The 18,532-nt window shown below is 39.1% G+C and overlaps 1 protein-coding gene across 1 annotated transcript; it reads right to left on the bottom strand.

The window, feature by feature from the left end:
* Positions 1–7,924: 7,924 nt before the first annotated feature.
* Positions 7,925–18,425, bottom strand: LOC140141124 (major facilitator superfamily domain-containing protein 6-A-like). Its single transcript, XM_072162913.1, has 5 exons — positions 18,231–18,425; positions 14,418–14,501; positions 12,109–12,263; positions 9,962–10,940; positions 7,925–8,741 (listed from the first exon to the last, which is right to left on the bottom strand). The coding sequence occupies exons 1-5, from the start codon at positions 18,388–18,390 to the stop codon at positions 8,569–8,571; spliced, it is 1,551 nt and encodes a 516-aa protein (XP_072019014.1). The 5' UTR covers positions 18,391–18,425; the 3' UTR covers positions 7,925–8,568.
* Positions 18,426–18,532: the final 107 nt, after the last annotated feature.

The following is an 18,532-nucleotide window of genomic DNA, read 5'->3' as shown; positions in this document are numbered from 1 at the left end:
TTCAATGTATGGGGGTCCTTCCATCTCGTTGGAGTGGAGTGTGGAGTGTGGAGTGTGGAGTGGAGTGGAGTGGAGTGGAGTGGAGTGAGAGGAGAGGAGAGGAGAGGAGAGGAAGACCTTCCCTCTAAGCTTTTAATCCGATAAGCTGATTATCTATTTGTTTTCATGAATTGGAAGACATTATTTGATGTATTACTGGGCTCAATCATCTGAAATTACTGGAGCGTGAGCCACCCAGGCTGGTGGCTCAGCATAGTATTTTATTAACTGAAGGTTTTCTCCAAATTCATTTCCTAATGTGTTTGCGTAATATCATCGAAGGACAACTTGTTATTGTTTCTATGAATATTTTTTACGTTTGGTCACACGATTAAGAATATTTCAAATAATAAACGTGTTATCCAAACAGGTCGATGAAAGTACATATCTGGTTCACTTATATCAAGTTACCAGTTTTTTGTTTAAAAATGTTAATCATAATGCAAAAGCGCTATACTCTATAAAGTTAAAATACACGCAGGTGCATGCCTACACATTCATAAAATTACAATCTCTGTAAAATTTTAATTAGAAAAGAAAATGTTTCGAGTTATTTAGACATGTTAGAAGGGTAGGGGTTCATTTAAAATGTAAATCCCTTTAATTGACTTGTCATTATTTTTTACTTATTAGCTACAGCTTGGTGAAAGTACACACCTGGCTCACTGAATGTCATGTTTTTCGTTTAAAAAATGTTAATCAGAATGCAACAACGCATAAAAAGTCTGCAAAGTTGCATAAAATGCACACAGGTGTTTACAATTTCATAAAATTACAATCTCTGTAAAATTTTAATAAAAAAAGAAACTGCTATTTGAGTTATTTGGAAGGGTAGGTTTTCATTTTAAATGGAAATCCCTTTAATTGACATTTTACAGCTTGATGAAAGTACACAATTGGTTCATTACAAATGTCAAGATAGTCACGCCTGTCGCGCATCCGCTCGTCCTGAGGCTTTGCCCCACGAGTGATCGAAACATTGGGGGAGAAAGGGCATTGCCAGAGGCATTGTAAGGCAATATTTGCTTGATTTTTTTCAAAATGAATTACCACAAACTAAACGTTTTTGCACAGAATTTTTTGACTCGGCCAGTCTTACTTTGTGGAGCAATTTCCTGGTCGTTAGTAGTGTGGCTGAAACTTGAATAGAATAGTAGGCCTATAGAAATATTTTAAGCACGGATTTTTATTTCTCACTGCACGGATTTTTATTCTCACTGCACGAACATGCCAGGAGGCACGTTAAAATAGGGACAACAAATCATTTTGACGATGCGTGAGATTTTACTCATTTTCCAGCATTTTGCGTGAGATTTACTACCTAGGCGTGAGACCGTGAGAAAGTGACCTCTGGCTACATAATGTTTATGTACCAAATATTTCTTGCAGATTAATTCGTTTAGCAAAAATATCGCCAAATTTGAATTTCGTTCTGGTATTACAACAGTGGCCTATGGAGCAGTGTAAAACACAAAATCAGGCATAACTCGCAAACGCAAAATCGGAATCAACTGAAATTTTGGGAATACGCTTTTTTCGTGGATATATACTGAAAAATGTCATAAAAAGATGATGCTAGGATCACGAAATCCTCCTTTAATAAGACAATTGAAATTTTGTGAACCCAAATTTTGCATGTGTAAAGGGGGGGTCGAAGATTTTGGACATGTCAAAATGGAGAGGGCAAAGAATTTTTGGCACAGCAAAAGTGAAGGGGCCACCCGGGGGGAGCAATTCTTGGTAGACCATTTTGAGAATTCACAACCCCGGTGAGTAGGCTACACATAAATATTGAACAGCCCCTAACTCGCAGTTTCATCAACTTTAGTGACGGGTATGCCTACCGGTGTCGCGAAGTTGGGGCCTATCGGGTACAAAGCGTTATTATAAAAAAAAGGGGGTCATTGGGTACAAACAAAATAAAAAAAGGGGGTCATTGGGTATAATATTTTGAAAAAAGGGGTCATTGAGTGTAAGATTTCAAAAAAAGGAAAAAAAAAAAAAAAATGGAGCAAAATTTTGAAAGTTTCGGCATTATTTTGTTGCATTTTGATGATGCTATTCTTGAAAATCTAGAAAAAAAAGGGGGTCAGTGGGTAGCCGCAATAAAAAAAAAAAGGGGGTCATTGGGTAGCCGCAACTAAAAAACGGGGGGGGTCATCGGGTATGAGGGGGGCATCACTTCCCAAATTGAGTGCCCCTCCCCCGGGTTTCATAACCCAGCAAACATAAAACATTTTCAACTAGATGGACCGCGGTTCTCGGATGTCGCGGTTTTCGACGCACAGTGTCGACCGTGATGCCTCCACCAAAGGGAGTGATGTCGCACTCACAGGTTTATACAAAGCTTCAAGCCTAAAAGAGGAGACTGAATTTTACCTTAGATGACACCTGGATGACCCCAAAACAACTTTCCAATGACTGAGACTCCTGGGTGGCCCTGGATGACCTTCAAAAATTTTGGCTGTAAATGGTGACAATACCCACCAAGTCATATGCCCATAGGACAAATATTAAGAATTTGACCTAAGATGACCCCAAAATGACCTTCAAAAAAGCATAGAAATTCCTGACCCCAATACACCTTTTCACCAAGTCCCATCACTGAACATTAGCACATTATGCAAATTAGCTACTTCATTTACATATTTTGCCCGAAATCTACTGCATAACAATTGTATTCCACCAAAGTGTATAACAACATGCCATACCACTTCCAAGAAATCGCCTTCTCAAATATGTGACGGACATTTTGACGAAATGACCTTCCAAATATTTGGCTCTAAATGTTGACTAAACCCACTAAATATCATGCCCGTACAACAGTTTTCATCAATTTGACCTCAGATGACCTCTGGGTGACCCCGGATGACCCCAAAATGACCTTCAAAATATTTGGCTCTTAATGTTGACTGTACCCACCAAGTTTCATGCATGTATGACAGTTTTTACTCATTTGACCTCAGATGACCTCTGGGTGACCCCAAAATGACCGCCCAAAAATTTGGCTCTAAATGTTGACTGTACTCGCCAAGTTTCATGCCCATATGATAGTTTTTACCAATTTGACCTCAGATGACCCCTGGTGACCCCAAAATGACCTCCCAAAAATTTGGCTCTAAATGTTGACTGTACCCACCAAGTTTCATGCCCATCCGACAGTTTTTACTAATTTGACCTCAGATGACCCCTGGATGACCTCGGATGACCCCAAAATGACCTTCCAAAAATTTGTCTCTAAATGTTGACTGTACCTACCAAGTTTCATGGCCATATGACAGTTTTTGCTAATTTGACCTCATATGACCCCTTGGTGACCCTGGATGACCCCAAAATGACCTTCCAAAATTAGGCTCTAAATGTTGACTGTACCCACCAAGTTTCATGCCCATATGACAGTTTTTGCTAATTTGACCTCAGATGACCCCTGTGTGAATTTGACCTCAAATGACACCTGCATGACCTCAGGTGACCTTGACCCACTGACCAATACAAACTTGTTCTGCCTGGGGTCAAGATGCACCCACCCACCAAGTTTGAAGAACGTGCGACCCCTAATCTCTGAAAAAAGAGGTAAATAAGGAAAATGGGCCCTCTGACCTCAAATGACCTTTTACCCCAGTATATGACCTTGAATCTCGCCCCAAAAAAAAGTAGCCAGAGTTTTTGACCATGACCCACCTATCCTGAAAATCTGAAGTCAATCCGCCCATCCATGCCCGAGATATAGCATCCGGTACTAATTTGACCTCAGATGACCCCTGGGTGACCTCGGATGACCCCAAAATGACCTTCCAAAAATGTGTCTCCAAATATCGACTGTACCCACCAAATTTCATGCCCATATGACAGTTTTTACTAATTTGACCTCATATGACCCCTTGGTGACCCTGGATGACCCCAAAATGACCTTCCAAAAATTAGGCTCTAAATGTTGACTGTACCCACCAAGTTTCATGCCCATATGACAGTTTTTGTTAATTTGACCTCAGATGACCCCTGGGTGACCCCAGATGGCCCCAAAATGACCTTCCAAAAATTTGGCTCTAAATGTTGACTGTACCTACCAAGTTTCATGGCCATATGACAGTTTTTGCTAATTTGACCTCAAATTACCCCTGCATGACCTCAGGTGACCTTGACCCACTGACCAATACAAACTTGTTCTGCCTGGGGTCAAGATGCACCCACCCACCAAGTTTGAAGAACGTGCGACCCCTAGTCTCCGAGAAAAGAGGTAAATAAGGAAAATGGGCCCTCTGACCTCAAATGACCTTTTACCCCAGTATATGACCTTGAATCTCACCCAAAAAAAGTAGCCAGAGTTTCTGGCCATGACCCACCTATCCTGAAAATCTGAAGTCAATCCGCCCATCCATGCCTGAGATATAGCATCCGGACGGAAGCACGGACATTGCAAAAACAGTATGCCTCGCGGTGGAGGCATAAAAACGTTTTGGTACTACATGTCCTGGGGGGCACTCCAACTTTGAGGTGACGTGTATGTAGGGCTGTTAAGACCCCCTTTTTCAGCATCGCTGTCAACCAAATACCCCATATTTTTTTACGAACACATGCTCTGTCACCAGAAGACCCCCTATTTTTCCATTTGATCTGTCACCCAAAGACCCTTACAAGTTCAATTTGAACAGCAACTTTCATTTAGCACTGATTTTGTTACTTATTTTGAAAAAACAATGAAATTTGAAGCCATTTAGAACTATAGAAATTCAATTGTCGAGGTTTTTGTGGCGCTGTTTCGGCTCTCACCCAAAGATTCCATTTAAAAAAAGGTCATGTTCTCACCCAATGACCCCATATTTTTTACATTTTGCTCTCACCGAATGCCAAAATCATGCTCTCACCCAATGACCCCATATTTTTTACATTTTGCTCTCACCGAATGCCCCTTAGTGCGAAAGTGCCAGCCCTACACCTATATCCATTTCATATTGAAGTGCCCCCCCGGCTACATGTACGTTTTAATAACATTAAATATCTGATTTTATCAAGATCGTAAAAACGTATTCAAACATTTGGTCATTTTGTATAAAAACACTACAACAATATTTTTAAATTGTCAAAATGTTATTATAATTTTTTATTCAAACATCTTTGGCAAAATAATCTACCAACACTGGCAAGTTATTTAAGAAATAAAGGGTAATGCGTAGCCAAAGCGTATGCACATTCCAATAACACAACCAAACATTCCATTCTCCCCTATAAGCAGGTATGCACATACAATAACACACCCCTGACATTCCATTCTCCCCTACATAAGCAGGTGTGCTGTGCGCTCTGCTGTGCGCTGTGATGATAGAAGAACATAAAGTTTGTTGCCCTTGACACTTTATCGCTAATTAATGGTCTGTCACGTGACGCGTTTCAACAAATCACAGTGCGCGATTTTGAATAATGGGTCGTGGGGGTAATAGAATTAAATATAAAAATTCCTTTAAAAAGGGATAGGGCAAGCAAATGAGAAACTGTCAAGATAAAGGTGTAATATGATATACTTCGATTTTCATTTGTCATCATTTCAGGAGAGGAGTGTAATTTTGATTGAAATGGTAGTTGAACTAGGAAGGTTGGTGTTTGAAGTTATCTAATTAGAGTAAATGGCGAAGACAGCAATCAAATTTGCGAAATGATATTGGAATATATCGAAAGCTTTTTTGTTTTTTCTGTATGATAATTATGCAGCTACTTATTCATTTATTGTAATTGTTTGATTGTGTTATGTTTTGTGCAAAATGAAGCATGAAATACAGTCTTGAAAAGTATGTAAAAAGCTGAGAAATTAAGTGCTGCATATAGTCAGACTGAATTAAGTGATCCCACCACAAATTATTGGACCTAAACGTGGACACAAAGAAAGCAAATGGAGAATGTGCTGGTATGTTAACTTTCATTTATTTGGTGAGAGAGTTACATTATATAAGAAACAGTATCACGATAATATATAAAAAACTTGAATAATTAAAATGTAGGAATTTTTTATATTGTTAATGTTACTTAAAGGAGGATTTCGTGATCCTAGCATCCTCTTTTTATGACATTTTTCAGTAGAAAAAGCTTATTCCCAAATTTTCAGTGGATTCCGATTTTGGGTTTGTGAGTAATGCATGATTATGTGTATTACACTGCTCCATAGGCCACTGTTGTAATTTCGTTCTGGTATACCAGATCGAAATTCAAATTTGACAATATTTTTGCTAAATGAATTAATCTGCAAGAAATTTTTGGTACATAAACATTATGTAGCCAACGGTTTCCAGTGGTATAAAAATCTCAACTTTTTTGAGAAAAGTGAGGCTGTGGATCACAAAATGCCCTTTTAAATGTAGAAAATGGAACATAAAAAGCTGCAATTGATGAGAGAGGTTGTTTATGCTATTCTTGTTAAGCATTCTTTAGTATAATGATATTAGATAATAGATATTGATTGGAAAACATGTATAAAAGAATACATAATTTTATGTTTGGATGGGAATGTTGCATATGTGTATAAAGTTGTAAAATAGGGGTTGGCAAGATGTATTATATGGAACTATTGATGGTACTTTTAATACTAACATCTAATAATTCGAATCTATCACAAGGATACAAAGTAATACACCAAACTGTTTTTGAAACTACTACAATTATACAAAGTTAAAAAAAAATATATATGCGCGGTAATAAAGTACAACAAGTAGAGAATAAAGTTGCTTTGAATCTGAATAGATGAACTTTCGTTTGGAAAATAAACATATTTACATTATCTTAAAAGGTACAAGTTGATGATGATTGGACGGTTGGGCAGATATTACATAGGCCTACAAATGACGTTGTTTACAAGTTAACTGAGATGGATACCGAGAAATTATACTAAGGATATATTTCCTTTGAAATCTCGGATCCCCCAATCTAGTATATTCACAACTCAACTTAGGCCCTCAGAAAATCGAATTGGCACCGAGAATTTGTTTTGCAGATTATATACGCTAAATAAAACAGCAAGCACATAGAGGCATGTAATTTGCCAGTATTAATAAAACTATAACGAGGCTATTAATGTAGCCCATCTGTACATAAAATCTGGCAATCCTGCTAAATAAAAGAAATGAAAGAAAGAAAGAAAGAAAAAAAGAAAAGAAAGAAATTAAAATATCTGTTGCAACTTTCAGATTTACATACAAGTATTATAATTCTAGTTCATTCAAGTTGTACAACAATTATTTCTTTTAATGCAAACACATTGCTTGCTATTACTTTTATAGCACTGTTTGAACTTCAAAATGAAGCAATAATTGCAAATTTCAATGTACACTATCGCTTAAAGTATATAGACAGCACAAATATTTTTTGCAACACTGTGAGTAATATGTAGGTCAAGACTCAGTGCAAAAGCTTCTTGCCCAAAATGTTTTGAGATATTTGTTCAAAATATCAAGAGCTATGTTAAGAACCACTGAACCAATACTAGGCTTGTTTGTACTCATTTTAATGCATTTTTCATGCTGATTCCAAATATGTTAAATAAAATTTACAATTCTGAAATTTTTGAATTAAAAAAATTGAACTTATCGTCGGCAATGGACACCCACATGGAGAGAATTAAACAAAAAGATAGGCCAGGACAAGACAAAACAGGGACACACATAAGTCTTAACTTTCACAGCCTTATAAATATTCAGGCACAAATATTATACTGTTTGCTGTCACAGTGGCATAGTGTCAGAAGGGCACATGTGCACTAATCAATTTTAAAATTTTAAAATCTCATAGGAAACTTACCAATGCCCCCCCCATCAGGCATGGTGCCCCCCCCATCATGGCCCGGGGCCACTCCCATTGTGGCCTGTACACCATCCGCGATAATAAAAACGTGTAAAAAGGGCAGTTTTTCGTGGTTAGGCACGATATGCGTGTAACACGTTTAGGGTGTCAAAAACATCATGAAATATTGGGAAAAAGGGTAGCAAAATTGCAATTGCTAATATGCGGAAATGAAATTTAGGGTATGAAATTTGATGCAAGGAATAAAATCCCTGTTTAGGGTGTGAAAACACCTTAAGGGTATTGTTTTAGCCAAGGGTTGAATCCTTGTTTAGGGTGCTTTTCAAAAGTTGATTATCGTGGATGGTGTACAGGCCACAATGGGAGTGACCCCCCTGGGCATCATGGTCAGTGCCCCATAGGATGACTCATGATATGCCACTGTGATGTCATACACATTCATATCTATGGCGAGGGGAACTCAAATTTGGTTTGTGTGGGGATGTGGCACTGAGAATTTGAAAGTCTATAAGGCTATATCAATTTTCCAAGAAATCAGTATACCAAAAGTCCACATTTTCGGTAACTTTTCCCCCCGAAATATTTGGCAAATTTAAAAAATGTTGAAAAATGACCAATCAATATTCCAAAAATTGGCTTAGAAAAAGGGTCATTGACATACCAAATGTTCAAAAATATGAGCTATGTTTGCGGCACATCTCCGTATGGCCATTTCTACTATAAAGTACCCCACCCCGATTCATATCAAGCTAAGTGCTGAGCATCTGCCGGAGTATCTGTTCTTCGTCTCAATGCACACTGAGCCATGACCATGAATATAAAAGTTCCAATGCACATTACAGCTGCAGCTCGGAATAGATTTCTTCCTCCATAAGTGTCGTATACAAAGCCACCACAAAGCATACCTGAACCAAAACCTTCAAAAACAAAGGAAAACATATTTTCAGCAATTGTTATAAAGTGCAACAAAAAAGTATCCTTACACTTGCAAGAAAAATCCTAAATTTAAAACTAAACCATATTTGGGTAAATTTATTTGTTTAATAGACGCACTCATCCGGCACATTATGACACCCCATTGAATCCAATGTGACTTCAAGAAGCAAAGTTACAAGTGATTATACAAAGGTCCAGTTTTATAAAAGTGACAGACTGGCCAATTCAAAACTCCACGGACTAGACATCTGGTTTGAGAGTGGTGAATGGCTAATTTATGTGTGCCTTTAATTTAAAACAAAAGGAACAAAAGAACTGACAAATAAAATGAAAGTTATGAAACGTACAGAGAAGTAAAAACTGAAATAAAAACTGCTTTAAATAAAGCTTCATTGAAGATACTGTGTTATGTGTCTCTTTGTTGCACTTGTTGGAATCCTTTTGCGCCTTGTATAGGGCATTTTGTTACTTTTAAAACGGGACCTTCATCTATTCAATTGTTTGTAACTTTACTTCTCGAGGTCACATTGGATTCAATACAGTGCCATAATGTGCAGGATTAGACAGTGCATCTATTTAAAAAAATATTCCAACATGTGATTATTTTTCCAAATGTAAGGATACTTTTTTGGCACAAATGGATTTACATCATTCTAATTATTGTCATTGTCATCATTGTCTTCCTCGTCATCCACATCATCACCACCACCACCTTTGTCATCAACATCATCAATATTGTCATCATCTTCATCACAGTGGTGTAGCCAGGATTGGGAGGCCAATGTACAAGGTGACTACCAGGGTATGGTCAGAAAAGCCTGTCAAATATTGTGGAGGCCAGCTAGTATTTTGTGTAGGGAAGGGGACCTTTCCTACGCATCGTCAACATCATCCTATTTGCATGATCATCATCATCATGATCATTAATTCATTATGATCTGACATGATCATCATGATGATGATCGATGATCATCGTCTTGATCAACAGTATGATCATCATTGTCATCATCATCATTGTCATCATCATCTTTGTTGTCATTGTCACCAAGCCTTAATCGTTGTTGTCGTCATCATCATCATCATCATCACCATAGAGATGCCAACATTGGGTTTTTCAAAAAATGTACAATTTTCACTTTCTAAAGTTCTTAATGGAAACATCTATTGGAAGTAAACGCAAATGATAGTACAGCAAACTTACCCAATCCAATCCATATCCCATTGCACAATGCTTGCACAGACGTCTGCATCCCGTCTGGTGAAATCCAGTTGATAAACGAAGTATATGCTGGATTATACAGACCAAATGTTATCCCATGCAACAATTCCACAGGTAACACCCAAAATGCTGACTGCAGTGTGCTGTAAAGAAAGCAGCGCAATCCCCATGTAAACAGCACCAAATTCATCGCATTCGCATAGCCCAATAGTGCGATTATCTTTTTAGCATAGAACATCACCGGTACTTCAGCCATGCATGTTAACGTTAACGTGAGTCCCATCAAATAATGCGGACTGTTAAGATCATCTTGCAGGAAGATAAATAAGTATGTGGAAATAATCCCTAGAGTCGCTCCACATACAAATGTGGTGATTACAAACATAAGGAATAAGGGCTGTGAAAACAAAGAGAATATTTGCCTGGACATTGATTGTGGCCTTTCATGCGCAGGTAGTTTGATCATCAGCACTGGTATAATACACAACAGTGCAAAAGTAGCTTGCATGATGAATATCGGAGTGTATTTATTGCTTAAAATTGTAGTAGGTTGGAAGGAATCAATGGCTAATCCAGCGACTGGAGACCAAATACCCCATGCAATAGCACCCCATAATCTTTGCCTGCCGAATTCACCACCATGCTCCTGCACAAGCTTCTGAGTTGACGAATCCATGACGGTGAAAAACGGACGGCTGAAGGAGGGTCCGATGATGCTTAGCATCAGTATCACCCAGAAAGTAATTACCAAGTTAATTTTAGGATTAGGGGTGGTATGGATTTCAGTTGTAGGTATTACACCATGGGGTGTGTTCATTGGTGTCACAAGTACATGGTTTGTAATATGCTGGTTGGTTGTGTTCTCTATTATAGGAGTCCATGGAATCTGTTCCACATGTGGTACAAAGTACATCGCTGAGTAGACGAGAGCTGGGATAACAACACCGAGTATTAAAAACATCTGAAAACAACAAATACAAGAATAGATTCCATTACGTTTCACTACCTGGAGAGAATTGATCAAAAATTGAATTCCATCCTTAGGTTGGTATCTGTCAATGAGTTGACCAGATCCGGGACCAGATCACAAGGATGTCATACAGCTATAGGCAGTATATAACACAAAATGGTCAATGAGTTACATAAAAATGACCTTGTGTGGTATTTAGTTCCCAGGAAGTGGGTTTTGCCTGAAGAATTATTACCGTCGATTTGGTTGAAAAAAGAGGTGATACATGATCAAATCTCTCCAGGTAACAAAACGTAATGTATAATTGTATAATTTGTAGCCTATTTGTGTTACTTATCATCACTGGGTGGGAAAAACCTCAAATGTACTTTTGGCTCATGAACATGGATGAAGCAAACCTTTCAATATAAAGCCTACACCTATAAGGCTTTATCCATTTTCAAGGGCCAAAAGTAAATATGAGGTGTTTCCTGCATGTACTTTTGGCCCCTGAACATGGATGAAGCAACCTCTTCAATATAAAGTGTACACCTTCAAGGCTTTATCCATGTTCAAGGGCCAAAAGTACATGTTTTTAGTAAGTGAATAAGGATATTTTTTCACTTCTGTCAAGCATCTTTCATCTCATTTTTGTGTAAATGTATCATTTTTTAATATAGCAGTTTTAAAAGAGAAGTTTGAGTTGTTTTTGTCCTGCCAATTTCAGAGGGCTAAATTCTAGAACTGTCTCAGTTACTTGGGCCAAAGTGAAATTGTGGTGCAAAAATGGCGACAACTCGTTAGTCCAAAGGTTCACTAGTCTGAAGGCTCCTTAGTCGGAAGGTTCGTTAGTCCGAACACCTAATTTACCATTCGCTAGTCTGAATTCTGAAAAAGGTTCGCTAGTCTGAAGGTTTGCTATTCCGAATAATAAATAAGGTTCTCTAGTCCAAATATTGAATACGGCTCGCTAACCCTAACCCTAACCCTTATTCTATATTTGGACTAGAGAACCTTCGGATTAGCAAACTTAATTTGGTTTTTGGACTATAGCGACCCTTTGGACTAGAGAACCTTTGGACTAGTGACTTTTTGGACTTGAGAGAAGTCACAGCAAAAATTGGGAAATGGAGCTCTTATACATTCCCACCTCCACATTCAGTGAGGGAGGGGGTCTTACCTTGTGTAGAGCATAGCGATCAGCAACCATACCTAGTAGTGTACAGATGATTAGGTTTGATAATGGATCCATGGTGGATATGATACCAACTTGAGTAGCTGTGAGCCCAAGGTAGGTCATGTAGACAGGCAGGTATGGGGAAATTGATACCAATGCTGTAAAAGTAATACATATAGTACTACATGTAGTAGGCTAATGAAAAGGATATTATTAATTTCCAACTGCATGCCAGCATGAATTTTCATTTTTGCCCACATTTTACTTTCAAAAGATTTAGAATACTAGTTATACCAGGCCTTGCTGATTGAGGTGAGCAATCGCTGTTGCTCGCCACAGCATGCCCAAATTCAATTTCTAGTGAGCGATTTTCCACTCACCATACACACTAAATATCATCCGCTGCGAATCACTCAAAATCGAATCCAATTAAATTCAAGTTTCAGCACTTGCAATGTATTTGATTTATCATAATAAATTAGCCTTAATCCTTGAAAGCAAAAGAGAGTGTGTCAACAGTGCATCGGGGGGGGGGGGGAGGGGGGCACTCGACTTTGGAAGTGATGTGGACAGCAGTTCGAAACTAGGGGTCTTTCGGTGAGAGCCTATAGCTAGACACCTAAAAAGGGGGGTCTTTCAGTGAGAAGGCCCCCAATAGGGGTCTTTCAGTAAGACTGTGGAAAAAAGGGGGTCATTGGGTGAGAAGGAGTTAAAAAAATAGGGGTCAATGTGGCCGCACATCCCCAAAATCTAGACGGCAAGGCCTGTTACCAAATTCAAATACCCTTCTGATGATTTCAAGTTAACAGGGGTAGTGTAAAAGACTTAATAATGAACTACCGGGTATTTAGTATTCTCTCATCACATTCTTGACTCACTGGTATTAAACAAAAGTTTGATCATTCCTGTAAAGACCTTTGACCGGTGCAATGATGAAGTTTTACCTTGTGATGAATAAATGAAAGCATCGTCATCAATTATTTAGTTGTTCAATTGGAAATAATGATTCATTTCCATTTGCTTTATATAAACCCATTAATGATCTATTAATTGAAAAGGGAGAACACCACTCCCAAACACAATTGTACAATTGTATTCTTAGCCCTTACTTCATGAGAAAGGAAACTGGAATTCCAATCTCAAGCCCGATGCAAATAAAGGCAAGATGTATGTACGCCATACTTCTAAAAGGCTAATGGTGACTCTTCAAATGCTGATTCCAAAGTGGTGGAAAAGGCTTAGGCCCAAAAAAAAAATTGTTTGTTTGTCCTCCACAGCTTTAAAAGAGGACGTGCGGATTTTTTTTTTTTTTTTTTTGATTTTTTTCCGGATTTGGCGTGTTTCTGGACCTTGCTAGAGCTAAATGCTACAATCATTCATGGTGACTTAAAAAACAAACATTTTGTTTCTTTAATATGCAGTTAAAGTTATAATTTGTATTCATGTCATAGTCTTTTAATGATTTGGTGGACTTTTTTTATTTTCATTTTTCAACCATGAAAGAGGTCCAGAGATACTCCAAATCTGGAAAAAATTGAATTTTACTTATTTTTATAAAAAAAAAAAAAATAGAAAAAAAAAATTAAATATTGGTCAGGCCTTCATCTGAGGAGCGGGCGGTGGAGGACAAACAAACAACTTTTTTTTTTTGGCCTTAAGGGTCATTAGTCCAAAAAAAGATTTAAAGTTAGGGTTTAGACCAGGGGTCCGCAAATAGTGGCGCGTGGCGCCCGTTTAGATTTTAAAAAAATAAAAATAAAATCAAACCCTTTGATCAAACTTCATCCATCAGGAATATCTCCAACATTTTACATTTCAACATTAAACAATGCGATTCCCATGTTATCTTTGTAAAGACAGGCTAAAATAGTACAAAATGTTGCACTAAATGGCCTCATTTGCACCTCAAATTTAAAAAAATCGATAGCTTAAGAGGGGGACATCCCCTCTGACTCCCCTGGTGCTAAAGCACCACGATAGCTGCTCTACGCAGCCATTGAGTGGCGCTTTGCCGTTTTCTTTTATTTCATGTGGCACTTCAACAAATCTATTTGAGGAAGCCTGGTTTAGACCATTTTAGGTTAGGATTAGGGTTGGCATTAGGGTTAGGGATATGGTTAGATTAGGGTGAGGTCCTAACCTAACCATATCATTAACCCTATTAAATAAATGCTAACCCTATCCCTAACTCTAACCTTAACCCTAGGTCAGAGTTAGGATTATAGTGTGTCAGGGTTATGTTTAGGAGTTATTAGGAATAGGGTTATAGGGTTATGTTTTGCTTTATGGTTAAGATTGGGCTTAGGACTTACCTGCAAAGTAGAGGAAGTAGGCAGTTTTTATGGGAAGAAATATCCTGTTGACATGAACATAGGCACCACATTGTAGGTTATGTTCTGTTATGACAAAATATGATAAAAGCTTTTGGTTAAAAGAGTCATATTAATTCTTGAGAGTTTTCTGTCATTATATTTATGGTTTATGGTAAATCATGGAAGCAAAGAATTCCAAGTATTTTAAGGGGGTACTACACCCCTCGATTTTTTGCATTTTTCTCAAAAACTAATAACACAGTGGTAATAAAAATTATGTATATTATAGGGGCAAGGAATCCAATTACTACACTGGAATTTCAGTGACCCAAGACAAGCGGTTTGTTAATTATGATCAGAAATAAGGTACCGCTATGATGTACCTCAATTCCTATCATATTATACTGAACCAATTGTCTTGAGTCACTGATATTTCAGTGTAGTAATTGGATTCCTTGCCCCAATAATATGTTTATACATAACTTTTGTTACCAGTGTGTTATTATTTTTTGAGAAAAATGCAAATATAGTCGCAAATTTACCACAGGGGTGTAGAACCCCCTTAATGTTGTGTGTGAATATAGTCACACAAACCTGCAACATTTTTTAAACCATATCTGAATGAGTTGTTTATTTTTCCTCATTAGCTGGTCAAGCAGCATAGCATTGCATGACCTACAATCTAGCCAGTATACATGTACGATGGCACATGACCCTGTTCTTTTATGTATCACAAAAGGATATAGGTTGTGGCAACATTAAAAGCTACCACACATTTTCCAAAGGTTTTGTATACCATTTCGCCTGTCTCCCCTGGGGACCCCGTACTTTCCATAGTTCATATGTGCCATCTTCATACTGAATGGACTATAGTGCTTTTTAATATCAGATACATGTAGAGCAGATGGACATGGCAGAAGGAACTATAATACTAGGAATTTCAATTGAATGAAGAAAGCCCGGAAGAAAGCTTTCAACAGCTGTACATGAGTCATGATCTAACCGTGATTGTGTATTGTGTATTTCAAACTATAAAGCGAACGCACAATCTTGGACTCAATGGGGCAGGGACTCATGGGTGGTGCAATATTATGTGTACCCCGGGTGGAGGGGGGCAAATATTTTGGCAGGCCAAAAGGGAGGGGGGGGGGCAAGCATTTTTGGCAGGTCAAAAGGAGGGGGGGGGGGTCAAGTGATTTTTGGCAGGTCAAAAGGGGGTGGGGGCAAGCGATTTTTGGCACAGATATTTTGGGCACTTTGGGGTACACATAATTATTGCACAGCTCCTAACCAACATGACCAATGGTTAGATTCATTTCTGTGTCATGTGTTATGCACGCACAATCGCACACACTAATGTACATTGCGCAGTGTAAAAAAAAAATAGTCATGCTATCAGGCTGTGTTATAGTTTTCAGCAGAGAACTTCAGCTGCATTCAGCCAATTTGGCGCAGTTTTATGGCGTATACAGAAGTGTGGTTCTGATTGGCTAATTGAATCACGATCACGGCATAACAATAATTAACATCGGCCCCTCATTCGCTGGTCAAGCTGTATGTATTAGTGTCAGGTAGCAATACATGTGTGACCTAGTTCTTTTTAGGCGATTATCACTCGACAGAGCAGATGAACACCACTGAAGTAATTTAATGCTGATGGTATTTAATTAAAATTTCCACTGTAAAGTGTAACAAGTATTTATTTCTTCTTCTTCTTCCTATAAAGTGTAGACTTCAGGTACTGAAGATTTCACACTGCAAGTGGTAGCGCGCGCCATAGGCGTAGATCCCGGGGGGGATGGGGGGATTTATCCCCCCCAATATTTTGCCGGGGGGGATGCTCCATACAATCATCCCCCCCCCAATGTTGACAACTGAATATAGTTTTCTGACCAAATTGACCTCATATTTGCCCACTTTAGCCCCAAAAGTGCAAATTTTCGCACGCTTCGCGCGCAAAAATTCCACTTTTGCACCATATTTCATCACTTTAGCCTCAAAATAGTAAAATTTTTCGCACGCTTCGCGCGCATTTGTAACATAAACTTATTTTGTCGCTAAAAGGTGCCGAATTCACTATACCTCTAGATTTTTTTCCAAATCCATCCCCCCCCCCCCCCCCCAATGTCAAAAAGAAATATACGCCACTGGCGCGCGCACGTCCTCATGGACGCATTCTCAAATTACAGGTGCAGTTATTTACAGGTGAGTGCAGTTAAAAAGCTTGGTTTTGTGGTGTCTAGGTGAGGCTGCCCTTCAATGCCGCTTTGAAGGCATTTAGGGATGGCTGCTGTGCTGGCTCCAGTTTGAGTGAATCCAGTCTCTAGAAGTTCTCGGAAAGAATGAAGACAGGAAGACTTGTGAGCTGCAATGGTGCGTCTGGAAGCGGGTGCTGTGACCTCGGGTGCGTGATGTGGATTGCACTAGGTAGTTGTTCCAGTTGATGTCCACGAGGCCGACGCGGATCTGGTAGAGCATGGAAAGTCTAGTCTGTAATCTTCTGCTCTGCAAGGTTGGCCATTCGAGATCTTTTAACATGCTTGTAACACTTGCTTTGCGATCAAAGTTATCCAGAACGAACCTTGCACCACCTCTTTGTACTTGTTCCACCTTGCGTATGTTTCGTTGAGTGTGCGGGTCCCACGCCGCTGCAGCATACTCTACTACTGGCCGAACGTATGTCATGAAAGCTGCCTCTTTGATCTTACGGCTGCACTTGCTGAAGTTTCGGGACAGGAAGGCACGAGTACCTTTTGCTTTCTTTGTTGTTATGTCAACGTGGTTGTTGAAGTTGAGTTTACTGTCTAGGTGCACTCCCAAGTACTTAGCAGAGTCAACTACTTCCAGCACTTGACCATGGATGTTGTAGTCGGCAGTTACAGGATTGCGTTTGCAGGTCACTCTCACAACTTGGCACTTTGACGCGTTGAAATTCATGAGCCACGTTCGTTCCCATTGCTGTAGGGCGTCCAAGTCTCTTTGAAGGAGTTGCGTGTCATTAGTTGAGGTGATCTTTCTGTACAGTACGCAGTCGATCTGCAAACATCCTGGTTGATGAATTCTTCACACAGTTTGGCAAGTCATTGATGAATATTGTAAAGAGGAGAGGTCCTAAGACGCTGCCTTGGTTGGGGAACTCCTGATGTTACTTTGGCCTCTTCACTGATTTGACCTTCGACAACAACCTTCTGTGTGCGCTGGCTTAGGAAGTCTTTAATCCATGTTAAGATGTTACCAAGGATACCGTAGTGCTCCATCTTGTGTAACAGCAGTCGGTGAGAGACTTTGTCGAAAGCCTTAGCGAAGTCAAGTAAGAGAAGGTCTGTCTGGCTTTTCTCGTCCAGGCCCTTAGCTAGGTCATGCAGTGTTAGAATCAGCTGGGTATCGCAAGACCTCTTCTTTCTGAAACCGTGCTGCGCATCTGAAAGTATGTTGTATGCAGTTAGATGGTCCATGATTGCGCAGTTCACAATGTGTTCGCAGAGTTTGCAGAGGATGTTGATTTAGACATCACATTGACCTGTCCCATTGAATTTCCACAGTCTTGTTTTTTCTGTCCATGAGACTGTCAGACTCACTTACTTTTAACCGACTTTATAGCATAAGCTATCAGACTCAGGTGGTGTATGTATGACATGCATTCCCTAAATTCAGTAAATTTTCATCGTCAACCGTGTAATTGAATGGGATTATTTTGAAATTTTAAAACGCTTGAAAGTTGAAATATCACAAACAAATAGGCCTATGTTGATAAATAATATAAATACAAGCTAAAACCGTTGGGGTTCGATAATGAACCCCACAAAAACTAACCGAGTATATGGAAAATGCCATACGGCCGGGCGGTTTCACGAGCTGCCGGCTCGATCATGTCATCCGCCGCCTGATCAGACTGTCTAGGGCAGCACCAGAGTGGTGCATGCGTAGATATGACATTCTGAATTGTAGAAGATACTGCAATTTTCCTCCACATGATTATGAACTTCTGACAGATGCAGATGACGTTGTGTTTTCATTAGCTACTAATTGTAGCCCGTCACCACTTACCGATCATATGGGCGCACACCACCAATAGCGCGTCCCATTGAAATACACGTGAAAACACGTCTCTTCTT

This window comes from Amphiura filiformis, chromosome 19 (genome assembly GCF_039555335.1).
Source record: "Amphiura filiformis chromosome 19, Afil_fr2py, whole genome shotgun sequence".
In the NCBI taxonomy this organism is placed as follows: domain Eukaryota; kingdom Metazoa; phylum Echinodermata; class Ophiuroidea; order Amphilepidida; family Amphiuridae; genus Amphiura; species Amphiura filiformis.
The sequence above is the reverse complement of the archived record's forward strand: the minus strand, read 5'-3'. Positions and strand labels throughout refer to the sequence as shown.